Source organism: Balaenoptera acutorostrata, chromosome 6 (genome assembly GCF_949987535.1).
Source record: "Balaenoptera acutorostrata chromosome 6, mBalAcu1.1, whole genome shotgun sequence".
Taxonomy (NCBI): domain Eukaryota; kingdom Metazoa; phylum Chordata; class Mammalia; order Artiodactyla; family Balaenopteridae; genus Balaenoptera; species Balaenoptera acutorostrata.
In genome coordinates this window covers 74,496,999-74,524,265 of record NC_080069.1, presented here as the reverse complement: position 1 = coordinate 74,524,265, position 27,267 = coordinate 74,496,999, and the positions used below count along the sequence as shown (strand labels likewise).

The following is a 27,267-nucleotide window of genomic DNA, read 5'->3' as shown; positions in this document are numbered from 1 at the left end:
AACAACTGTCACTCTAAAATGGGAAGCAATGTGCTAGCTCGGTGGTTCTCAAACTTTTATGTGCTTAGAATCATCTGGAGCAACTGTTAAAACAGATTCCTGGGTCCCAGACCCAGAGTTTCTGATTTTGTTGAACTGGGGGGGAGCCCAAGTATCTGCATTTCTAACAAGTTCCAGATGATGCTGATGCTGCCGGCCTGGGGACCACATGCTTGGGCCATGGCTTCCCGCGGTTCCCATCCATGGTTGGCTCTATTGATTGGACACCAGGAGCAGAAAAGATCAGCCAGGATGGAGCGCTCTGCCCTTCTTTGTACACCCATCTTGAGCTGTAACTGCTCCAGCGTCCTGAACTCACCGCCAGCCAGCCTCTTACAAAAGGCCTCCACTCCTCTTGTTCTTTGCAGTGGAAGAAAAAAATAAGGTTGGAATATTTGGGTAGAGGCCCTAGAAGACCATGAGAATTAGAATATTCTGGAAACACATTTACAGGAATTTGAGCCTGATTTACAGGAATTTGAGCCTAACAGAACATACCGAAAGATTAAGATAAACTCATAACCTCCTGACTTTAAAGAGAAAAAATGGTTAATACATACTTTTTTGGAATGATAGATTGTTAAAAATAAACACAATGGACATTTTCCAGCTATAGAAAGAAGAGCAGTGTCATGGGCAGACAGGATTCTATCTTAGGCCTTGGGGTTGTCCATTTTCTGCATGGAAACTAGTTCTTGTGGCTGCTAGGGAAGCCTAGAGAAGCACACTTTAAAACTTGCATAGACCACCTTTGTTGTTCAGCCCAGAGCATTTAAAGCAAAATGAAGCTCTCTGGGTTCATGGCCGACTTTCCTTTATCTATGGGCTCTGTTGTGACTACATGGACACGCTCACCTAAAGGTTTTATTTCTAGGCAGTTGACACCTGGACATAAAAATAAATGTAAGTACCATTTCCCTGAAGGTTTTTTTTTAAAAAAAATAAGGCAAGGAGAACACTGAGAGGAAAAGTGTCAGTCCAACCATTCTCACTCAAGCCAAATAATAATTGATAATAAAATTGTCTTATTTTGGAGAGAAACAGTTATTTTAAAATAAATGACAAGTCAATCCTCATAGCCCCAAAGAAAATATAATTGCCCCCAAGCCCCCAAATTAAATATCTTTAATTTTATTTTTTTGAAAAGTCCTGTCTGTAGTAGCGACATTTCCAATTGAATAACGAGTAGTTCTCTTCCTATGTTAAGCTAGTATTAGACTTTTAAATTATTTATTTATTTATTTATTTTGGTAAAGCATGTATAATATAAAGCTTACCATCTTAACCGTTTTAAAATGCATAGTTATGTGGCATTATGTCCATTTGTATTGTTGTGCAACCATCCCTACCATCCATCTCAGACTTATTAGTTTAATTGATTTCCCCCCGCCCAGCATAATAAAGTTAGAGGTGATATGTATGGGTAACTTGGGTGTTTTTGCAAATATGGCATCAAAGTAGGGGGATCCTCATAAGTTTTCTGGAGGAAAGTTAAGTTAAAAGAGGAGATACATGAGTGTACTCAGATAGGAGGCCCAAATGTGCATCCCCCAACTCATCTTTTAGATTAGGGCTAGCAAAAACTTGGCACCAGCTGCTGTGTCTTGGGTGCCCTCTTTTTCTAAACCTATGCAGACATTACTCTGTGATTACTGTACTCTTTCCCACCGAATCTCAGAGTCCTTCTCCATAGGGTCTTCCAGGCGTTATCACAACTAATTAATTACAACTGGCCCAAAGGATGAACCTTATTTACCATCGCCATACACAAATGCAAGACACCTGATGCAACCGAAAGTAATAATCATTTGGATTGCTTTTGGGCAAGCCAAAGGTCTAACATGAACATCAGTACATGATGTACACATGCATGGATAATAAAGTCTTGTACTGGTAGAAAAGTCTTCAATATGGGGATGTCACAACGAAGGTTCCTTAGCATGGAAATCATCACAAGTAACAACGTTCTTACCTGGGTAGGAACACACTTTCCACCACATAAAAGTCTTGCATGAGAACATCTCGATCTGGCTTGGAGGTGAGATTACCCACTGTGTATCCTATTCCCAGCTGAATAGCACCTTTGATGGCAGATGATGCAGTCTGCAGGGACAACAAGGATTTCAGCGTTAGCCTCAGTAGTTGGGGCCTTGTTCAATGTCACAAGCAGCAAAAACAGGAGAGTGAGGTTAGATTTCCTTTCTTGTTCCTAAGCAAAGAGGAAGCTAGGTTTGGAAAGATGACAGGCTGCTTCTTTTAATGGAGAGTACTTTCCAAACGTCAAGGACACTTCTTGCCATGAAATTATTTTGGTGGTAATCTTTCCTATAAATGTTCCTAAGGTCAAATTACAGTCCAAAATCTCCATCTTTCTTTTATTAAGAACTTAGAAACTTGGTAGAACACTTGCAATATACAGAATTATAATTTCTACCAAAGGATAATTGATACCATTGCATTTTTTAAAAAAATTAGAAGTTCTGTAACATACCTATGGATCAGGAAGAGTATTTGTCTTCATAAGAAATGAGAGAGCGAACTACCAAATGTAAAATAGATAACTAGTGGGAAGCAGCCGCATAGCACAGGGAGATCAGCTCGGTGCTTTGTGACCACCTAGAGGGGTGGGATGGGGAGGGTGGGAGGGAGGGAGATGCAAGAGGGAAGAGAAATGGGAACATATTGTATATGTATAACTGATTCACTTTGTTATAAAGCAGAAGCTAACACACTATTGTAAGGCAATTATACTTCAATAAAGATGTTTAAAAAAAAAAAAAGAAATGAGGGAGCAAAAAATAATTTGAGCCTTGGGAATATTTAAAAATTTTTTTAAAACATCTTTATTGGAGTATAATTGCTTTACAATGGTGTGTTAGTTTCTGCTTTATAACAAAGTGAATCAGTTATACATATACATATATCCCCATGTCTCTTCCCTCTTGCGTCTCCCTCCCTCCCACCCTCCCTATCCCACCCCTCTAGGTGGTCACAAAGCACCGAGCTGATCTCCCTGGGCTATGCAGCTGCTTCCCACTAGCTATCGGTTTTACATTTGGTAGTGTATATATGTACATGCCACTCTCTCACTTTGTCCCAGCTTACCCTTTCTTCTCCCCGTGTCCTCAAGTCCATTCTCTAGTAGGTCTGTGTCTTTATTCCCGTCCTGCCCCTAGGTTCTTCATGATCTTTTTTTTTTTTTTTTTAGATTCCATATATATGTGTTAGCATACGGTATTTGTTTTTCTCTTTCTGACTTACTTCACTCTGTATGACAGACTCTAACTCCATCCACCTCACTACAAATAACTCAATTTCGTTTCTTTTTATGGCTGAGTAATATTCCATTGTATATATGTGCCACATCTTCTTTATCCATTCATCTGTCGAAGGACAACTTAGATTGCGTCCATGCCCTGGCTATTGTAAATAGAGCTGCAATGAACATTGTGGTACATGACTCTTTTTGAATTATGGTTTTCTCAGGGTATATGCCCAGGGGTGGGATTGCTGGGTCGTATGGTAGTTCTATTTTTAGTTTTTTAAGGAACCTCCATACTGTTCTTCATAGTGGCTGTATCAATTTCCATTCCCACCAGCAGGGCAAGAGGGTTCCCTCTTCTCCACACCCTCTCCAGGTGTTTGTAGATTTTTTTGATGATGGCCATTCTGACTGGTGTGAGGTGATATAGAAGACCTAAATAGACATTTCTCCAAAGAAGATATACAGATTGCCAACAAACACATGAAAGAATGCTCAACATCATTCATCATTAGAGAAATGCAAATGGAATACATAAAGTTTAATTTGAAAATTGCTTACTCGTTTTGCCATGGGTCCATAATCAAAATTTCCTTCACTGATCTATGATAAAACACATAGCATTGGAACACCAATATTTCCAATTTACTACTTTTCTAATATTAATCCATAATTAAATTGACAATGTTATCTTGGGGGAATAACATATGTGTGTGTGTGTGTGTGTGTGTATGTGCGTGTGTACATAAATAGTTTTAACCAACATGATAGGAGAAACAGCAGAATAACTTAATTTAGGAAAATCAGAATGCATTCTTCTTAAGGGTGAAAGTGTGGCATATTTTTATGCCTTGCACTGTTTAATGTAGTACCATGTACACAGCAGGAGATAAATAAATACTTAAATCAGTGGTTCTCAACCAGGGACATCTGACATTGTCTAGAGACATTTTTCGGTTGTCATAACTGGTGATGGTGGTGGTGTTACTACTGGCATCTAGTGGGTAGAGGCCAGGTATGCTGCTAAACATCTTGCAGCGCACAGGACAGCTCATAACAAAGAATTATCGAGCCCCAAATATCATTAGTGCTGAGGTTGAGAAACCATGCCTTATATGAATGTAATAAAGATCATCTGTTTTATAAAAAAAAATATTCCTTTTGAGTTACCATTTTCACTTAGCAAATCCAAGACCCATCTCCACTTTCCCACATGCCTTTTCTGTTTTTTTTTACTTCTTCTTGCTTTTAACGTCAAAAAACATATCTCCTTGAAAAAATGTATCCTCTTGATTTCTTTGATAGAACATGGTCCTGGGCCCACTTCCACCTTTTCTGATAGTCTCTCATGTCTTCACTAACTTCTCATATTTTATTTGTTACAATTGCAGTGTCCCTAAAAGTTTGATCCTTGATCCTTAGATTTCCTTAATTATGCAGACAATCAATCCATTCCTAATGGCTTCAAATACTGGCTCTATGCATATGACTCTCAGACGTTTTAAACCTACTTGGATGCGACTCTATCATCACAAGCACAGTATATACGGCACCAAACTAAATTTTATCTTACAACCAATCCACCCTCCCACCCCCCCCCGAGACTGGTTTCCTCTCCCAAGGTTCAGTAATCTTGTCAACCAAGGTTGAACCCAAAACAAACCACATCTTGCACAGGGCTAGGTCCCCAATAAATACTTGCTAACTTCCCTTGAAATGGCCACGATCATTCATACCGCTCAGTCACCTCCACTATACAAGCAGTAACAATCACTTTCCCATGGAATCATCGTTTAATCGCTCTGCTTACTTCACTGCAAATATTACATCACCCTTAGTGTGAGGACAACTACCTACCCCTGTCCCTGCAGGAGGTAAGAGAAACATCTTGGTGTTTTTCTTTTTTAAACATGCCTTTTTACTTATGATCCCAGAGCAGCAAGATGGCAAAAGACTGAGAGTCAAGCCCAAATAGTGTAACCAGTGCTTAAAAAACAAAAAGTTGCTATTTTAATACTCCCGCTCTGAGCTCAGCAATGCCAATTGGCATCAGTGACCTTTTGTACCAATAGCTCTGACTTCTGAGGGCTGAAATGAATTTTTCTCATTTTAACCTCACATAAAAATTCAAGAGATTTCTCTTCTCCTATCCATCACTCAGGGCAGTACGGCACAAGACATGACATCAGCATTTTCCAGAGGACCCAACATCCCAAAACGTTCTGTTCCAGACCTATCAACAGACTCACGTGCTCTCAAACTGCTTTTCCTTCCCCGCACCCCACCCCGACTCTGCTTCCAGAACTACCTGGATTTCTGCTTAATTCAGTCACTTAGGGCTTCTTGGACTGGAACATCTGTGAAACATGGAGTACCCAATTCTTTGTCACCTACCCACCACGTCCCCCCTCCCACACCCCCAGGAACAGAGGGTGGTCAAAGGTGCAGGAGGATATATCTGGTATTTTCAAACCTTAGAAAGTCTGGGAATCACTGAGACACTTGTTAAAACAGACTGAAAGCAAAACTACAGAGACACTGAAAAGATTAGTGGTTGCCAGGGGCTGGGGGAGGGGAGGTGGAGCACAGAGGATTTTCAGGGCAGGAAAAATACTCTGTACGATACCTTTGTGATGGATGCACATAATTATGCATTTGTCTAAACCCACAGAATGTACAACACCAAGAGTGAACCGTAATGTAAACTATGGACTTTGGGTGATTATGATGTGTCCATGTGGGTTCATCGGTTGTAACAGTGCACCCCTCTGGCGGGGGATGCTGATAATGGGGGAGGCTGTGCATGTGTGGGTACAGGGGGTGTATGGGAAGCCTCTGTACCTTCCTCTCAATTTTGCTGTTAACCTACAACTACTCTAAGAAGCAAGTCTTAAAAAAAAGTCATTAGGCACTGAAAAAAAGAAAAGCGACTTACGGGTTGCATCTCCAGAACTTCTGATTCTGAAGGTCTGCAGTGAGGCTCAAGCATTTGCTCTTGCTCTAAGGAGCATTAAAAAAATCTCTGTCCTGTGGTATAAGATTAAATTTTGAATCCCCGAAGGAATAAGATTTTGGAAAGGACCCCGCTGACATCTGTTTAGTTAAACCAAAAACCAGACTTGTAATACTATTACTTTCCTTTCAGCCTCCTTAAAATTTAAGTGCTTTGAGGAGAGATATAAAAGAAATCATAATAAAGTTAATCTTTTTTGATCAACTATTTGTGCCAGGCACTTAATGTATAGATAACAACAATTATAATCACAATCTACCATAATCATAGCACACACTTACAGAGTGATTACAAAAAGGCAGGCACTATTCTAAGTGCTTTTGGTTACATTAACTCTTGTATCTTCACAACGACCCTGTGAGGTAGGTACTATTATTATCTCCATCTTACTGACTCAGGAAGGTTTAGTAACTTACACTAGGTCACACAGCTAGTGAAGAGGTGGAGCTGGGACTCATACTTGGGGAGTTTGGCTCCTGAGTCCAAGTTATAAAGTACATGTTAGAACCTCTGACCTCATTTAAGCCTTCCAAGGACACTGAAGAGTAGCGACAATCACACCCATTTTACCGGTGGGGATTTAAGGCTCAGCAAAGTTAACTGACTTGCCCCACTCACATTGTTAGAGTGTGGTAGAGTCTAGCTGCAAAACCCGCGCTGCTTCCGTGTTTCTTTTTTTTTTTTTCAAAATGAGCCTGGAATCAGAGTTGGAAGCTCTCTATTAAGTCTGGCTGTTTGACCTCAGCAAAGGAAGCAGCTCTGTGGGAGCCATTCCTGTTGATGAAAATAGGGATAAAATATTTTATTTGCTTCTAATCATACCCAACCATGGGTAAGCCTAAGAAAAACTTGTAAACCAGTTGGTAAACCAGTATGAACTCCATTGTTAAGGTCACTACTAATAACATGGGGAGGTATAAACAAAAGGAGATATTTTGCTGCCACGGGAGGATCGTTACCACAAGGTTTCCTCCTCCCCATCTTTGTGTAAAATTAAATCCTTTAGCATTGATGTATTCGGGTATAATTAAAAAGCATCTTGTCTATTTCAATGGAAACGTCTGATTGTATTCACTGTGGCATGTGGTTTTTAGGGCCACCAGCAGTAAAGGCCCCATTACCTGACATTTTCCCATTGGACATTAGGCGCAGTGGCCAAGATGGAAGAAACCATAGTATTTTCTGACACAATCACTCTTGAGCAAGATGTGCTTTAAAATTACAAAAACACTTTGAAATGCTAGCTGGAGAGTCTCTGATTAGCAGACTAGTAAATCATGATGACAAAGAACCTGCTGTGTGTAGTGCCGGTGTCTGCTCTTCTAGAACCAGCAGTTCTTTCCCTGAACACTCTGAGGGAAAACTCCTCTCCTCCTTCCTCAGGGATGCCACCAACAGAGCAGCGAATCTGTAATGAGTCGGCAGCTTCGCACACACACACTCAGTCCCTCCAATTTTCTCTGTGTGGCTTTGCATATGCTCTAAATATGCTGAGACGTGACCATTTCCCCTTTGACCTCTGTGAAAACATATAGGTTTAGATTTCAGAACACAGCCAAACAGAGTCTATTTTTAATTCGGGGCTTTTTTCAAGGGCTAAGTGGAGGCAACGTATTGTGTGGATACTAGGAACACCTCTAAAGCCTTTGATACTTGGAGAAAGAAGCAGGCAACACCACAAAGGCAAACCACACACACTTACTTTCATAGTTCCTCTTTACTAACCCAAATTTGTTCAGCAATGATGGCAATACTAAGAAGAAAATTAATGTCAGCTTGCATTTGGATAATATGTTATGGTTTTCACAATATTACTTTTTTTAAAAAAAATTTTATTTACTTATTTATGGCTGTGTTGGGTCTTCGTTTCTGTGTGAGGGCTTTCTCTAGTTGCGGCAAGTGGGGGCCACTCTTCATCGCGGTGCGCGGGCCTCTCATTATGGCAGCCTCTCTTGTTGCGGAGCACAGGCTCCAGACACGCAGGCTCAGTAATTGTGGCTCACGGGCCTAGTTGCTCCGCGGCATGTGGGATCTTTCCAGACCAGGGCTCGAACCCGTGTCCCCTGCATTGGCAGGCAGATTCTCAACCACTGCGCCACCAGAGAAGCCCACAATTACCTTTTAATGATTGCATTTGATTGTCACAATTGTTATGTGGGTAGGTAGGGTTTTAATGCCCATTTTATAAAGCAACTGTGGCTCTGGATGATTACCTTGACCTAAGTCCCCTGGGTAGTATGTGGTAGAGCCAGGAGTGATATTCTGGTCTAGAAGGTACCAGTTCAGTGCTCTACCAGTGTGCACTGCTTTACCTGCCTGAATTTTCTCTGCAGGAGATAGATCTGATTGAAGCTGAGACATACTTGAACCGTGAGATAATAATGATACTATCAATGAGACTAAGCATCTATGTAAACCCGCTATTAGGGGAGCAATGATCCCGACAACAGTAAGATTTTAATGCTCTTACATTGGTTACAGGAAACTGCTTTCTACAGCACATTGTCTATGAAATTAGATCACTTAATATGCAATCTGATATCACTGGCTTTAAAAAGGAAGAATTAAAACATTTCAAGTCAACAGCATTTTCCTCCCTAAGGTGATCTGATAACCTAATTACAGGATTATAGCCAATATATACCAGAGTGATTTCTAAAAAAAGCACAGATCTAATCTTGTCACCATCTTGCGCGAAGCCTTCTAATGGGTCTGTAGTATCCTCACCGCAGGATTAACTCCAAATACCTTAGCTTGACACGGAAACCATCTATGATATTAGTCCCGCTGTACCTCCCACTGACTCCTGCATGCCAACATAAAAAAAGATCCTAAACACACATACACACTATCCTTTGAGCAAGGGGACCTTACAGGTCCATGAAACCCTAACAACTATGTGTGAAATTTTCTGCTATGTGCATTTTTTTCCAAGGAGGGGGTCTAATGCTTTCTCTTTTTCCCAGAACATCCATTTTCTCAAAACCACAGATGTAGTAGAGGTTAATTCTAAGTCAGAGATGTTTACTGAGAAGCACCTTAAACTAGGCCATTACAAAAAATGGTTCAGTAACACCTCTTAAGAGCAAGAGGAGACAATTCTTCTTCAGCCAGGGAGACCCCGGCCCCTCTTTCCCATCTGACAGCTCAAGTCCAGTTCTAGGTTCTCCCTCCTGTCTCTGAACCTGAACTCAACAAAGAGGGCAGAGATTTCTTGCTCATCCCAATGAGAGAATTAAGGAAAAAGAAAGGGATAAGCTTGCACAAAACCGGCTGTAGGACTATGGACATGGGATAGTTTGTGAGCAGGCAAGCCTAAAGCCTTCTGAAAGGAGGTGGGACTGCCTCTCACCTGCAGGTTCCCCAACCCATTTCTCCAGTCCCTCCTTGCTGTGTTGGTTTTCTATTGCTGCTGTAACAAATGACCACAAACTTTGTGTCTTCAAACAACACAAATGTACTACCTTACAGTTCTGGAGGTCAGAGGTCCTAAAATCAAGGTGTTGGAAGGGCTGCGTGCTACAGGCTGTAGATGAGAATCCAGTTCCTTGCCCCTTCAAGCTTCTAGAGGTCAATCATTCCTTGCCTTGTGGCCCCCTCCTCCATTTTCAAAGCCAGCAGCATCTTCAAATCTTTCTTAACCTCTCTCTTTGTCTCCCCTCTGCTTTTGTCATCACACCTCCTCTGATTCTGAGTCTCTAGCCTCCCTCTTACAAGTACCTCTGTAATTACATTGGACCCATCTGGATAATCCAAGATCACTTCCCCATCGCAAGATCTTCAACTTAATCACCTCCGCAAAGTCCCTTTTGCCATGTAAAGTAACATATTCACAGGCTCTAGAGATTAGGGTGTGGCCATCTTTGGGGTCCCCACGATTCTGCACACCACACTCTATTTCAGGTTTGACTCCAGCATTTTTTCCAGGGTTGCCCAGGCAAAGGGAAGAGCTCCCCTCAGAACTCCATTCAGTCACATGCTGTTCATTCGTTTAACAAAGATCTGAGAATCTTCTGTGAGCTAGGCACTGTGCTAGATGTTGGGGAAAGCATAAACCAAAAAAAGACACTGTTCTTGCTCTCATGAGAGTTTGTAGTCTCGTGGGTGAAAGAGATATTAAAGATACACATTCATGGAGGAGCTTCAAGATGGCAGAAGAGTAAGACGCGGAGATCACCTTCCTCCCCACAAATACATCAGAAATACATCTACACGTGGAACTGCTCCTACAGAACACCTACTGAACGCTGGCAGAAGACCTCAGACCTCTCAAAAGGCAAGAAACTCCCCACGTACCTGGGTAGGGCAAAAGAAGAAAGAAAAAACAGAGACAAAAGAATAGGGATGGGACCTGCACCAGTGGGAGGGAGCTGTGAAGGAGGAAAGGTTTCCACACACTAGGAAGCCCCTTCGCGGGCGGAGACTGCGGGTGGCGGAGGGGGGAAGCTTCAGAGCCACGGAGGAGAGCGCAGCCACAGAGGTGCGGAGGGCAAAGCGGAGAGGTTCCCGCACAGAGGCTCGGCGCCGAGCAGCACTCACCAGCCCTAGAGGCTTGTCTGCTCACCCGCCAGGGCGGGCGGGGGCTGGGAGCTGAGGCTCGGGCTTCGGTTGGATTGCAGGGAGAGGACTGGGGTTGGTGGCGTGAACACAGCCTGAAGGGGGCTAGTGCACCACAGCTAGCCGGGAGGGAGTCTGGGAAAAAGTCTGCAGCTGCCGAAGAGGCAGGAGACCTTTTCTTGCCTCTTTGTTTCCTGGTGCGCGGGGAGAGGGGATTCAGAGCGCCGCTTAAAGGAGCTCCAGAGACGGGCGCGAGCCACGGCTCTCAGCGCGGACCCCAGAGACGGGCATGGGACGCTAAGGCTGCTGCTGCCGCCACCAAGAAGCCTGTGTGCGAGCACAGGTCACTATCCACACCGCCCCTCCTGGGAGCCCGTGCAGCCCGCCACTGCCAGGGTCCCGTGATCCAGGGACAACTTCCCCCAGAGAACACACGGCGCGTCTCAGGCTGCTACAACGTCACACCGGCCTCTGCCGCCGCAGGCTCGTCCCGCATCCGTGCCCCTCCCTCCCCCCGGCCTGAGTGAGCCAGAGCCCCCCAATCAGCTGCTCTTTTAACCCCATCCTGTCTGAGCAAAGAACAGACGCCCTCAGGCGACCTACACGCAGAGGTTGGTCCAAATCCAAAGCTGAACCCCAGGAGCTGTGCGAACAAAGAAGAGAAAGGGAAATCTCTCCCAGCAGCCTCAGGAGCAGCGGGTTAAATCTCCACAATCAACTTGATGTACCCTGGATCTGTGGAATACCTGAATAGACAACGAATCATCCCAAATTGAGGAGGTGGACTTTGGGAGCAATGATATATATATATTTTTTTCCCTTTTTCTCTTTTTGTGAGTGTGTACGTGTATGCTTCTGTCTGTGATTTTGTCTGTATAGCTTTGCTTTTACCATTTGTCCTAGGGTTCTGTCTTTTTTTTTTTTTTTAGTACAGTTTTTATCACCTGTTATCATTGGTGGATTTGTTTTCTGGTTTCATTGCTCTCTTCTTTCTTTCTTCCTTTTTTTTTATTACTTAAAAAATTTTTTTTAATAATTATTTTTTATTTTAATAACATTATTTTATTTTATTTTATTGTATATCATTTTATCTTCTTCTTTCTTTCTTTCTTTTTCTCCCTTTTATTCTGACCCGTGTGGATGACAGACTCTTGGTACTCCAGCCAGGCATCAGGGCTGTGCCTCTGAGGTGGGAGAGCCAAGTTCAGGACACTGGTCCACCAGAGACCTCCCAGCTCCACATAATATCAAAAGGTAAAAATCTCCCAGAGATCTCCATCTCAATGCCAAGACCCAGCTCCACTCAACGACCAGCAAGCTACAGTGCTGGACACCCTATGCCAAACAACTAGCAAGACAGGAACACAACCCCATCCATTAGCAGACAGGCTGCCTAAAATCATAAGGCCACAGACAGCCCAAAACACACCACCAGAGGTGGACCTGCACACTAGAAAGACAAGATCCAGCCTCATCCACCAGAACACAGGCACTAGTCCTGTCCACCAGGAAGCCTACACAACCCACTGAACGAACCTTAGCCACTGGGGGCAGACACCAAAAACAACGGGAACTACAAACATGCAGCCTGCAAAAAGGAGACCTGAAACACAGTAAGTTAAGCAAAATAAGAAGACAGAGAAACACACAGCAGATGAAGAGCAAGGAAAAAACCCACCAGACCTAAAAAATGACAAGGAAATAGTCAGTCTACCTGAAAAAGAATCCAGAATAATGATAGTAAAGATGATCCAAAATCTTGGAAATAGAATGGACAAAATACAAGAAACGTTTAACAAGGACCCAGAAGAACTAAAGAGCAAACAAACAGTGATGAACAACACAATAAATGAAATTAAAAATTCTCTAGAAGGGATCAATAGCAGAATAACTGAGGCAGAAAAACGGATAAGTGACCTGGAAGATAAAATAGTGGAAATAACTACTGAAGAGCAGAATAAAGAAAAAAGAATGAAAAGAATTGAGGACAGTCTCAGAGACCTCTGGGACAATAGTAAATGCACCAACATTCGAATTATAGGGGTCCCAGAAGAAGAAGAGAAAAAGGAAGGGACTGAGAAAATATTTGAAGAGATTATAGTTGAAAACTTTGCTAATATGGGAAAGGAAATAGTTAATCAAGTCCAGGAAGCACAGAGAGTCCCATACAGGAAAAATCCAAGGAGAAACACACTAAGACACATATTAATCAAACTATCAAAAATTTAAAAAAAGAAAAAATATTAAAAGCAGCAAGGGAAAAACAACAAATAACACACAAGGGAATCCCCATGAGGTTAACAGCTGATCTTTCAGCAGAAACTCTGCAAGCCAGAAGGGAGTGGCAGGACATATTTAAAGTGTTGAAGGGGAAAAACCTACAACCAAGATTACTCTACCCAGCAAGGATCTCATTCAGATTTGATGGACAAATTAAAACCTTTACAGACAAGCAAAAGCTAAGAGAATTCAGCACCACCAAACCAGCTTTACAACAAATGCTAAAGGAACTTCTCTAGGCAGGAAACACAAGAGAAGGAAAAGACTTACAATAATAAACCCAAAACAATTAGGTAAATGGTAATAGGAATATATATATCAATAATTACCTTTAATGTAAATGGATTAAATGCTCCAACCAAAAGACACAGACTGGCTGAATGGATACAAAAACAAGACCCATATATATGCTGTCTACAAGTGACCCACTTCAGACCTAGGGACACATACAGACTGAAAGTGAGGGGATGGAAAAAGATATTCCATACAAATGGAAATCAAAAGAAAGCTGGAGTAACAATTCTCATATCAGACAAAATAGACTTTAAAACAAAGACTATTACAAGAGACAAAGAAGGACACTACATAATGATTAAGGGATCAATCCAAGAAGAAGATATAACAATTGTAATTATTTATGCACCCCACATAGGAGCACCTCAATACATAAGGAAAATACTAACAGCCATAAAAGGGGAAATCGACAGTAACACAATCATAGCAGAGGACTTTAACACCCCACTGTCACCAATGGACAGATCATCCAAAATGAAAATAAATAAGGAAACACAAGCTTTAAATGATACATTAAACAGGATGGATTTAATTGATATTTATAGGACATTCCATCCAAAAACAACAGAATACACTTTCTTCTCAACTACTCATGGAACATTCTCCAGAATAGATTGTATCTGGGGTCACAAATCAAGCCTTGGTAAATTTAAGAAAACTGAAATCGTATCAAGTATCTTTTCTGACCACAATGCTATGAGACTAGATATCACTTACAGGAGAAAACCTGTAAAAAATAGAGACACATGGAGGCTAAACAACACACTACTTAATAACCAAGAGATCACTGAAGAAATCAAAGAGGAAATAAAAAAATACCTAGAAACAAATGACAATGAAAACACGACGACCCAAAACCTATGGGATGCAGCAAAAGCAGTTCTAAGAGGGAAGTTTATGGCAATACAATCCTACCTTAAGAAACAAGAAACATCTCAAATAAACAACCTAACCTTACACCTAAAGCAATTAGAGAAAAAAGAACAAAAAAAACCCCAAAGTTAGCAGAAGGAAAGAAATCATAAAGATCAGATCAGAAATAAATGAAAAAGAAATGAAGGAAACGAGAGCAAAGATCCATAATACTAAAAGCTGGTTCTTCGAGAACATAAACAAAATTGATAAGCCATTAACCAGACTCATCAAGAAAAAAAGGGAGAAGACTCAAATCAACAGAATTACAAATGAAAAAGGAGAAGTAACAACTGACACTGCAGAAATACCAAGCATCATGAGAGATTACTACAAGCAACTATATGCCAATAAAATGGACAACCTGGAAGAAATAGACAAATTCTTAGAAATGCACAACCTTCCGAGACTGAACCAGGAAGAAACAGAAAATATGAACAGACCAATCACAAACACTGAAATTGAAACTGTGATTAAAATCTTCCAACAAACAAAAGTCCAGGACCAGATGGCTTCACAGGCGAATTCTATCAAACATTTAGAGAAGAGCTAACACCTATCCTTCTCAAACTCTTCCAAAAGATAGCAGAGGGAGGAACACTCCCAAACTCATTCTAAGAGTCCACCATCACACTGATCCCAAAACCAGACAAGATGTCACAAAGAAAGAAAACTACAGGCCAATATCACTGATGCACATAGATGCAAAAATCCTCAACAAAATACTAGCAAACAGAATCCACCAGCACATTAAAAGGATCATACACCATGATCAAGTGGGGTTTATCCCAGGAATCCAAGGATTCTTCAATATATGCAAATCAATCAATGTGATACACCATATTAACAAACTGAAGGAGAAAAACCATATGATCACCTCAATAGATGCAGAGAAAGCTTTTGACAAAATTCAACACCCGTTTATGATAAATATCCTCCAGAAAGTAGGCATAGAGGGAACTTACCTCAACATAATAAAGGCCATATATGACAAACCCACAACCAACATCGTCCTCAATGGTGAAAAACTGAAACCATTTCCACTAAGATCAGGAACAAGACAAGGTTGCCTACTCTCACCACTATTATTCAACATAGTTCTGGAAGTCCTAGCCACAGCAATCAGAGAAGACAAAGAAATAAAAGGAATCCAAATCGGAAAAGAAGAAGTAAAGCTGTCACTATTTGCAGATGACATGATACTATACATAGAGAATCCTAAAGATGCTACCAGAAAACTTCTAGAGCTAATCAATGAATTTGGTAAAGTAGCAGGATACAAAATTAATGCACAGAAATCTCTTGCATTTCTCTACACTAATGATGAAAAATCTGAAAGTGAAATTAAGAAAACACTCCCATTTACCATTGCAACAAAAAGAATAAAATATCTAGGAATAAACCTACCTAAGGAGACAAAAGACCTGTATGCAGAAAATTATAAGACACTGATGAAAGAAATTAAAGATGATACAAATAGATGGAGAGATATACCATGTTCCTGGATTGGAAGAATCAACATTGTGAAAATGACTCTACTTTCCAAAGCAATCTACAGATTCAATGCAATCCCTATCAAACTACCACTGGCATTTTTCACAGAACTAGAACAAAAAATTTCACAATTTGTATGGAAACACAAAAGACCCCGAATAGCCAAAGCCATCTTGAGAACGAAAAATGGAGCTGGGGGAATCAGGCTCCCTGACTTTAGACTATATTACAAAGCTTCAGTAATCAAGACAGTTTGGTACTGGCACAAAAACAGAAATATAGATCAATGGAACAGGATAGAAAGCCCAGAGATAAACCCACACACATATGGTCAACTTATCTTTGATAAAGGAGGCAAGCATATACAGTGGAGAAAAGACTGCCTCTCCAATAAGTGGTGCTGGGAAAATTGGACAGGAACATGTAAAAGTATGAAATTAGAACACTCCCTGACACCATGCTCAAAAATAAACTCAAAATGGATTAAAGACCTAAGTGTAAGGGCAGACACTATCAAACTCTTAGAGGAAATCATAGGCAGAACACTCTATGACATAAATCACAGCAAGATCCTTTTTGACCCACCTCCTAGAGAAATGGGAATAAAAACAAAAATAAACAAATGGGACCTAATGAAACTGAAAAGCTGTTGCACAGCAAAGGAATCCATAAACAAGACGAAAAGGCAACCCTCAGAATGGGAGAAAATATTTGCCAATGAAGCAACTGACAAAGGATTAATCTCCAAAATTTACAAGCAGCTCATGCAGCTCTATATCAAAAAAACAAACAACCCAATCCAAAAATGGGCAGAAGACCTAAATAGACATTTCTCCAAAGAAGATATACAGATTGCCAAGAAACACATGAAAGAATGCTCAAAATCATTAATCATTAGAGACATGCAAATTAAAAGTACAATGAGATATCATCTCACACCAGTCAGAATGGCCATCATTAAAAAATCTAGAAACAATAAATGCTGGAGAGGGTGTGGAGAAAAGGGAACCCTCTTGCACTGTTGGTGGGAATGTAAATTGATACAGCCACTATGGAGAACAGTATGGAGGTTCTGTAAAAAACTAGAAATAGAACTACCATACGACCCAGCAATCCCACTACTGGGCATATACCCTGAGAAAATGATAATTTAAAAAGAGCCATGTACCAAAATGTTCATTGCAGCTCTATTTACAATAGCCAGGACATGGAAGCAACCTAGGTGTCCATCAACAGATGAATGGATAAAGAAGATGTGGCACACATATACAATGGAATATTACTCAGCCATAAAAAGAAACGAAATTGAGTTATCTGTAGTGAGGTGGATGGAGTTAGAGTCTGTCATACAGAGTGAAGTAAGTCAGAAAAAGAAAAACAAATACCATGTGCTAACACATATATATGGAATCTAAAAAACAACAAAAAATGGTCATGAAAAACCTATGGGCAAGACGGGAATAAAGACGCAGACCTACTAGAGAATGGACTTGAGGATACGTGGAGGGGGAAGGGTAAGCTGGGACGAAGTGAGAGAGTGGCATGGACATATATACACTACCAAATGTAAAACCGATAGCTAGTGGGAAGCAGCTGCATAGCACAGGGAGATCAGCTCGGTGCTTTGTGACCACCTAGAGGGGTGGGATAGGGAGGGTGGCAGGGAGGGAGACGCAAGAGGGAGGAGATATGGGGACATATGTATACGTATAACTGATTCACTCTGTTATAAAGCAGAAACTAACACACCATTGTAAAGCAATTATACGCCAATAAAGATGTTAAAAAAATAATAATAAAATAAAAAATAAAGATACACATTCATAATAGGCAGTGATACAAACAACAGGGTGATGTGACTGAGGCCGAAAGTGGGGGTGGGGGATCCACTTTAGAATGGGGGAGTGAGCAGAGGTCTAGCAGGAATGACATGCAGGCTGAGATGTGAAAGGTGAGTTGGCAGGTCATGTCAACGGAGTCTGGCTGTATGCCCACCACGTGCCAGGCACTCTTCTACAAATTGGGGATACAGAAGTGACCTGGCTAGAGTCCTTGCCTTCAAGGAACTGAGAGTCACATTAGGAGGTCAGGGGAATCGATTTGCAGGCATAGAGAAGCAGCAGTTTAGGGACCTGAAAGCAAATCACTGTGGGTAAATTAAGGTGGGCATCAGGGAGAATACTGGAATTGGAGGCTGCAAAGATGGGATGATTCTAGGTCTGAGCCTTATAGATCCTGTTAAGGGTTTGATGTGTTTCAATAAGGGAACGGTTATTGTCTCGTTTGAAAAAGTTCACTCTGGCTGCCGTGTGGAGAACAGACTGGAGATAACACATGAGGAAGAGTGATTAGGAGACAATGGTCATGGTTCATATTGAGATGTGGATGGCTTAGAGTAGGGTGATGAACAAGACGATGGACAGAAGAGTTGAATTTGAAATACATTTTGGAGGGAAATAAACAGAACTTGCTATGAATTAGAAATGAGGGAGAGAAAAGTACTGAAACACCTCCTGATGTTTTCCTTGAGCAGTTGAGAGGACTGAGGTTGCTTTACTGAGTTGGGGAGACTGAAGGAGGAACATATTCTGGGGAGAAGATTAAGAGTTCCATTTGAGATGCCAATGAGACATCCAAACGGAGGTGTCAAGATAGAAATCTGGAGCTTAGAACAGAGGTTTGGGCTGAAAATTTGAATTTGAGTGTTTTGAGCATATAAATGGTATTGAAAACCAAAGGGCTGGATGAGTAACCTAGGGTGAAAGGGGAGTGTTCTAGAAGGGCCTTGAGCAGAGTCAACAGTTAGGGTGGAGACAGAGAAAGGAGAACCTTTGGGGGAGATTTAGGAGTGATTACAGGAGTGGGAAGAAAATCAGGAAAACATGGCTTCAGAAAAACTGAGAAAACCAAATGAAGAATTTGAAGTGACAGCAGTCTCAACAAGTGGCTCTTTCATTTGATAATATGAATGTCACAACTTGGAATATCTAAAGCTATGCATTAAATTCTCTATTCTTTTCTCATTCATATCACTGATTCATAGTCCAAGTACAGATCTAAAATATTTGACAAAATTATTTGATAAACTCCAGTCAACTTATGCCCTCATTTAAACCATATTTTAAAAATATTCTATAACTTTAAAAATATCACATTAAAAAAGCAGGATACAAAATACATATAAAAAAATTTGAAAAAGAAAAACTCCAAATGTTTTATACACATCCACGGAGGAAAACAAGACAGGAAGGAAATACATCAAACTGTATGATTATCTCTGGGTTGTGGGATATTGGGTGATTTTTTTACTTTCAAGTCTTGTACTTCTCAGATTTTCTAAATTTTGTGTTACAGGCGGGAATGGAAACGTCCTTCAATGAAAGCACTTTTACTATGTTTATAAATACATTTTGAAGGATGACAAAGGCATGTTTAGGATTTGCTCATTTTTTAAAATCTCATTTTTTTTTAAGTCAAGTCCTCTACGCTAGAAACCCATCTAACTATTACACTCTTATGAAGTGTAATCATAATGAACTTTATTATGGGAAGGGGAAGGGTTGGGGGGGGCTTCTTTCTCTTTTCTGATTGCCGGAGGGAGCAGGAAAGGTCTGACTTGAGGAGAGGGGTACAGTTGTAAGATGCCCCAGGCACTCAAGGCTCACCAGGTGTATATGTACACCTCTTTCTCTTGCGTGCTGCTTTCACAGGATCGGCAGTTACCCCTCCACATGGTGGTTGCATCTCCCCTTTAGGGGAAGAACACATCTCCTTCTGGCTGGTAGGTCCATGTTGTTCCTCCAGGTCCTTACCTGGACAGGCTCAGTGATGACCACAGAGCAGCTTTATCTCTAGCTCAGTGTCCTCAACTGGTCACATTTTATTTATCCCCCACCCTCCCTAAGAACCCTCTCTTACATTTGCCACCGTCAGAGCAGCTGACCAACAATTCTCTCGTTCTTTCAGTTTCCCAGAAAATACTACAATTCACTGCATCCCCCAGGCTGCAGGGTCACATCACATTCACAGTGGTCTCACTGAAGCCCCGTTTCCGTAGGCTTAAGATGACGGGCAAACCCTCTCCTAACCCCCGTCCCCACTCATGGGGGTAACTCATGACATCAACAACTCTCTCCAAAATTCCTTTTCCAGTCTCCACATTTCACATGGGCCAGCCAAGCTCTTTCACAGACCAGGATCATCACTGCACTGGTCTGAGACCACCTCCTTTCCCAAGTTCCGCGTGGAGGACTGGCACCTTTTCAGCTTGCACTGTCCTTCACTAATTCACAGGTCCTGCTGATAAAAAACGTGGGGCTGTGGTCAGCGGTATCAACTGTTTTCTGTGTTCCTTTCCACCTGTCACATGACTGCCAGACTCATCATTCTCAGGTTTTGTTTTTTTGTTTTTTTTTTTTAACACCACCTCCCAGCATAAAAACCTTCACTGTTTTTTCACTATCTGTAGAAGTGAACCTCAATTCCTTGCTTGGTCTTCAAAAATTTTCTACAATCTACTTCCTGCTAATGCTAACTGCAATAATACATAAATTCCCAAATTCTAACTTCTGTAAAAAGCACAACCCTGAAATCTGGTATCTTAATTCTATACATGTTGATTTCTCAATCAGGAATAGTCTTCTATGGTTGCCCCTGATTGGTGCTCTGCTTCCCTCTCTTGGGTGGCATCCTGTATCCTTGTGGCTCTGACATCCCCTAGGGTCTCAAAGTCCTCCAAATCCAGCTGGCTGATAGAAGAAGCAGGAATGGTGAAGGAACACCCACTTTCCACTTCTGACTACCTTTGCCAGAAGTCACCATGCAGGATATTTACCCCAGGTCTGCTACTCAGCTATTCTCCATCCTACTCTGTGTCCTGGAACATTCCCTGTACAACTACATTAAAGTACTTCCTATCCTTCTGGCTTCCAGTTGGATTTGGCCAATAGAATGCCTCCACAGAAGATTGAAGAGAGGCTGTAGAGTGACATCAGGGTGTCCACTCCCCTCCTTCCCTTACCTCGGGCTTGACTCAGACTGCTGTGTCCTTCTGAGGGTTACAGCTCCTTTCCTTTCTTGTGGGCCTCTCCAGATAACTCCTATTCTAACTCCTAGAAACTGTACCATTCTCTTCTCTCTCAGGTCTAAGAGAGCTAACAGGGTAGGGTTGGGCCTCATGATGCTATACTATCCACTGTAGTTTCCTTATCCACTCCTGCATCTTTGCAAACAGTGCCTTTCTTAAACTCTCTTCAAGTGATCTAATTTGAGTCTGCCATCCATTTGCCATCCAGATCCTCTAGCTAAAGATAGTGGACCACTCACGGTCCATTAGCAAGGACGAACCACATGGCCTCACCAAGACACAAGGAGGGCTTGCTTTGCAGCTGCTTTCCAATTCTAGCTTTGCTATGGAAGAGGGAACACAAATTCTGGTGGACAGTTTGCTGTCTAGGCCACACAACAGACCCTACTGCCTTCGCACAAATCCACACCTTCCGCCAAACTCTCCTGCTTAAACTTGCCATGTGATTCCTGGTCTCCGCCCACGCTGATCCCCCTGCCTTCAATGTTGTCTCCATTCTCCTTTGCTCCCCACTGACTCTCCCAGATCCAGTTCTACCATTAGTCTCTGCACACAGTGTTTGCTCACCCAGCAGCTAGACGTGACTACTCCCCTTTCCCAGTATGAGTGGTTTCATACTTTTGCGGTATTGTTATTTTCACGGCTGGAAACTACTTTTCTGATACCATTTCTGCAGCTGACACTTTTGAAAACAAGAATACTGGAGCACCATTATAATGATGTCCTCCCCTGCACCTGCACAGACCTTCTATGTGGTGAAACTGCCTCATAACAAGGTCATTCTGACACACTAGGCACTCAACCACCTTGGAAGAAGCCCAAGACGGGTTCACTTTCTGTTTAATTTTCCCTTACTACTAAGCAGCCTTTATAACAAGATCCCAGTGTATCCACTTGTTGGAAGGAAGATTTGATTCTCTAAATGTGTTGGAAAAGGCAGAACAAAGAAAAGGTGTTTCGTGCTCTCTTTTAAATGATCTTCCCCTTATGTATATGATTGGCAGTGAAGCACGTACTCTCATTGGAATGGAAAAGCATATTCAGCAAACATTTCTCATTAACATAAAAATACTATACTCTTAAGGTATTCAGCAGTGGTAAATTATGCCCACTTAATTGCCCTTAAAAGAGATATGCCATCAACCGCAGATGAAATTTTTGATTTAGGATAGAACGGTATTATGAATGCTGCTATATTAGTCTTTTATAAATATTACACTGTAGACTGAGACATTCATCATAAATGTGGCACAGTGTAATATCCTTAATGCTACCCTACACACTAGGGAAGAAAGTTTCATTTGTTTGTATATTCAAATAAAAATAGTATTTATTTGATACAAATACAAATGTAGATTCAATAAATGAAAATAAAAAAGGATTGAATTTTCATCCTTCTAGAATCAAAAAAAACCTAACTTCCCACAGTCTTGAGTATTATATTTCCTGGTAAGGGGGTGTCAATTTTAAAGGTAAACTATTACACTGGTGCTAAGCACTGTTTTGGGGGGAACAACACAATGCTTATGGCAGACGTTGCTATTTGTCCCCAGTATCCGTTCACCCTTCTTGTTTAGTAGTAGTTCTCAATAAGGGTTGATTTTGTCCACCAGGAGACATGGAACAGTGTCTGGAGACAATTTTGGTGGTCACAACTGAGGAGTGCTACTGACATCTATCTATCTATCCCTGCACAGAGGCCAGGGACGCTGCTCCTACAATGCACAGGATGGTCCCCACAGCAGAGAGTTATCCAGCCCCAAATGTCAACAGTACTGAGGCTGAGAACCCCTGTTAGACGCTAACAGAAACTCGAATTGGGTAGTTTGCTTGGTTCTCTTGCAGCTAGGTGTAGTCACGTGTCTAATTTCTGACCATCAAGATGTGAGAGAAAATGTGTCCAACTCCCAGGTCACACTGTTCACAGGGAGGGGAATGTCTTCTGCAGCTGTGATGGCCAGAGCTGAAGCAGTCCTCCTCATTTGGAAGCTGTACATTGAGGATGACAGAAAAATAAGATAGAAACCTGGGCCCCTGATGACTCGAAGAAGTAAATTACCTCTGACTCTTATGCGAGAGAGAAACAAATTTCAACTTTGCTTAAGTCAGTTATTCAGGTTCTTGCTTTTACATGTAACTGAACCTATATTCCAACTGCTTATAAACCTATGATCTTATGACCAAGTGCTCTTTACCTGAAAAGTGATGCAGACTCAAAAATACCTCAAACTGGAAGAGAAATGTCTACATAGATAGCACTGCTTAATTAAAAAAATTAAATTGTAGCCCACACACACTGAGGAAAAGTCAAACAACTCAGCTATAGAAAGTAAAACACAAATGTGCCTTTCTCAATCTTCCTCTTCAGAGTTAACTACTGTCACTTCTTTAGTGTGTATCCTTCCACATATCTTTTCTTTACACACTGAAAATACATGCACATGTATATACATTAAAAAATATAAAAATGGGATCCTGCTATTCATGCTCTACTGCCCTTTGTTTTTTTCACACAATATCCTTCCATGTCTATCTGTACTGATTCTCATTATTTTTAATAGTTATACAGATTTTCACAGTTTGTATGTAAAAACAACTGTTTTAACTACTCTCCTATTGATAGACATTGAGGTTCTTATTCTTTTTAAATTTTAAAAAATTAATTAATTATTAATTAATTATTAATTAATTAATTGTTTTTGGCTGTGTTGGGTCTTCATCACTCTAGTTGCATCGAGTGGGGGTTATTCTTCGTTGTGGTGTGCGGGCTTCTCATTGCGGTGGCTTCTCCTGTTGCGGAGCATGGGCTGTAGGTGTGTGGGCTTCAGTAGTTGTGGCACGCGGGCTTCAGTAGCTGTGGTTCGTGGCCTCTAGAGCACAGGCTCAGTAGTTGTGGCGCACAGGCCCTAGAGCACAGGCTCAGTAGTTGTGGCACACAAGCTCATTTGCTCCGCGGCATGTGGGATCTTCCTGGACCAGGGATCAAACCCGTATCCCCTTCATTGGCAGGTGGTTTCTTAACCACTACGCCACAAGGGAAGTCCTCTTATTCTCTCTTTTTAATAGCAAAAAATGCTGTAATGAATGTTCTTGCTCATATAACTTTGCACACTTCTTTCTTGCAAATTTCTGCAGCATAGATTCCTAGAAAAAGAACTGCTGAGTTAAAGGATATGCACATTTATACTTTTGCCGGTACTGCCAAAATGCTCTCCAAAAGAGATTTCATCAGTTTGTACACTCACCAACAGAACAGAAGAATGCACTTGTCATCAACCCTTCATCAACACTGGTACCATTAATATTGTTAATTTTTGCAAATCTTGCTGTTTTAGCTCCCATTTTCCTGACCACTAGTGAAGCAGACCCTCTTTGTGTGTTCACTGCATTATTTGCCTTTAACTTCATAATTTTTTCCTGTTTTATGTTTACACACTAATAACATGCTCAAATATTTTATATCAATTAGACTGCATTTACAAAATAATCGTCCTGGAAACTCTAAAATGAATAAGATTCCATGCCTGCTCTTAGGAGTTTTTATTGTTAAACTTATAAGCTCTCACAGGGCAGAAACTGTAGGTATTCTTCATCATCTACCAAATAGTTCTTCTTTATTCCTTTTTCCTATAATAAAAATTTGCACTTCTCTAGATAGCTTTTGAAATTTGAAATAGTAGTTTAGAAGAATTTATACCCATATTCACAATTTTTTTTTTTTTTTTTTGGCAATAACAAATAAGAGATGCACTCCATAATCGGCTGATAGGGACAGGGGATTCTTTTGGAGGGATATATACCAACAGCCTGCCGGGTGTTTGGGGGGTTGAGAAACCCACCTGGGCAGAGACACATACCGAGAAACTGTGAAAGTGCGTGTTTACCTGTCCCTTTAGAATCTTACACTATAGGGTTGAAAAGGACCTTTAGGATTAGCTTCCCTGTGGTGAGAAGCAATCAGGTCTCTCTAGCTGGAATTGTTTTACATTATGGTAGTATCTTTCTTGCCGTACTTCTGCTTCATTCCTTTTAGGGGGGAATGAATGAAGCACATTGAGAGCATTTCACCATTCTCCTATCTAGCTGGCATTTTCTTTTTTTTTTTTTTTTCCCACGTGAGTGAAGCCATCTTTATTTTTTGATTTTTTTAACATCTTTATTGGAGTATAATTGCTTTACAATGGTGTGTTACTTTCTGCTTTATAACAAAGGGAATCAGTTATATATATACATATGTTCCCATATCTCTTCCCTCTTGCATCTCCCTCCCTCCCACCCTCCCTATTCCACCCCTCTAGGTGGTCACAAAGCACTGAGCTGATCTCTCTGTGCTATGCGGCTGCTTCCCACTAGCTATTTTACATTTGCAGACCTACTAGAGAATGGACTTGAGGATATGGGGAGGGGGAAGGGTAAGCTGGGACAAAGTGAGAGAGTGGCATGGACATATATATAGCTGGCATTTTCTGAGGGTTTATTGTCATCTAGGCATTGTCCTAAGTGTGTTAGAGGTATTTTCTCCCTTAGGTGCATTTATCGTCAACACAACTTGACAAGGAATGTAAAACTATTACTCCTGATTTACCTAAGATGAAACTGGTTCAGAAAGACAAAGAAGCTTATTCAGAGCCATGCAATGAGGAAGTGACAAAGCTGGCCCTTAACCCCAGATCTGTTAACCCTGAGTCCATGCTCATAATCATCACATCTGACATCATAACTGGACACAGGAATACGGAGATATCAGCTTTGCCAACTGTGCCTTTCAACTTGGCACACACCCAGCTGAATTCTATGGTTAGTCTAACTACTTGTTTCTTGGCTGTGTGGGCCTATTTCCAAGCAATATCAAGCCAGCTTCTATTCTTTTTATCTGTGCTGTCCATTGACCAGCAAGTTCATGGTTAACTCTCTTTGCCCAGAGGTGTGCAGGTGGGTCAGGGCCAAGCCGAGCCTCACTCCTCTACAGTTCCCACGAGACAGTTTCACAGAACTCTGCCAGTTAGGTATACGGAGACGTGGGCACTCGATTGAAAGGCTTCCTAGATGGGGCCAAAGTAGAAAGGTTTCACTACAATATTGGCATTTTGGAATCTTTAGAAAAGGAATTAGAATCTAGGCTTGTCTACCAGCTATCCATAGGGCAGGTATAGGACAAACAACCAACCCCTCTCCGCCAAAAGAAACCCTCGAGGAACCTCCACTCGCTTATCCATCCTTCCCAGCCTTGTATTAGCCCCGCCTACTCTGAGAGGATACTAACCCCTGCCCACCTACACCCCTACCCTCTTATGCTCTTGCTGCCTATGAAGACAGACAGACAGACAGACAGACAGACACACACACACACACACACACACACGCACTGCTGTTGTTGCTGTTTTAGGGAATGGGAGGGGATAATTACAACTCCTTAAAGGAGGCTAAGACCTACAGGGACATTTAATATACTTCTGGAACTACCAGTGTTATATAAGATCTCATTGTTCTATCTTTTATCACCTACTTGAAGAGACTGCAAACCTTTCCTTTTCATTCCACTGACTTCCTCAGTTTTTAAAAGAAGAATGTCTTTAGTTAAGGAGGAGAAATAACCCAGCACCTCTCAGTGCTCCAGTACTGCTGGCAGGGCCATTGGTCACTATTCAGGAGGTAAGGTCTCTGACTTCATAAAACAGGTGGGCTTAATTGCTATACATTTACTCAAATAAAGAGAACAAAAACAGAAATGAAACTTCTTCCTGGGGCAGGGATCACTGGATTTTTTTTTTCCATTTATGCTTCGATTTGTATTAGTCACAATGTTTTTAATAACTAAGTTTCTTGATCTATAAAAAATAGATAAAATGAGAAAAATAATAAATGGTATAGAAGCAGACGTATACCATAGTATAAAATAGCTTTGCTTCTTCTTTCAAATCTCTCCCAGTTTAATTTTTTTCCCCTCTTAGTTTAATTTTCATGACAAACTCTTTAAGTAGGCCAGAGGGGACTTTTATGAATATATATATTTTAATATATATTATATATATTATATATAATAAATATTTTATGTATAATATATATTAAAAATATTTTAATATATATTAAGATATTTTAATATATTGAAATATATTTTATGAATATATATATTAATAAAGTATAAAATATATAAAGTATGTATAATTTATTGGAGTATAATTGCTTCACTATGCTGTTAGTTTCTGTTGTCCAACAAAGTGAATCAGCCATATGCATACATATATCCCCATATTCCCTCCCTCTTGAGCCTCCCTCCCACCCTCCCTATCCCACCCCTCTAAGTGGTCACAAAGCACCAAGCTGTTCTCC

General features: G+C 41.0%; 1 protein-coding gene across 5 annotated transcripts in view; it reads right to left on the bottom strand.

Annotated features, from left to right (window-relative positions):
* Positions 1-27,267, bottom strand: part of PIP5K1B (phosphatidylinositol-4-phosphate 5-kinase type 1 beta) — a 349,897-nt gene that overhangs the window by 164,396 nt on the left and 158,234 nt on the right. For 4 of the 5 annotated variants that reach the window (XM_057548627.1, XM_007182239.2, XM_057548626.1 and 1 more), the window contains exons 4-5: positions 3,863-3,904; positions 2,012-2,142 (exon numbers count right to left, since the gene is read on the bottom strand). In XM_057548627.1, coding sequence (XP_057404610.1) covers positions 2,012-2,142; positions 3,863-3,904 — 173 coding nt within the window. The remainder of the gene's footprint in view (positions 1-2,011; positions 2,143-3,862; positions 3,905-27,267) is intronic. The other variant, XM_007182240.3, reaches the window with a different exon arrangement.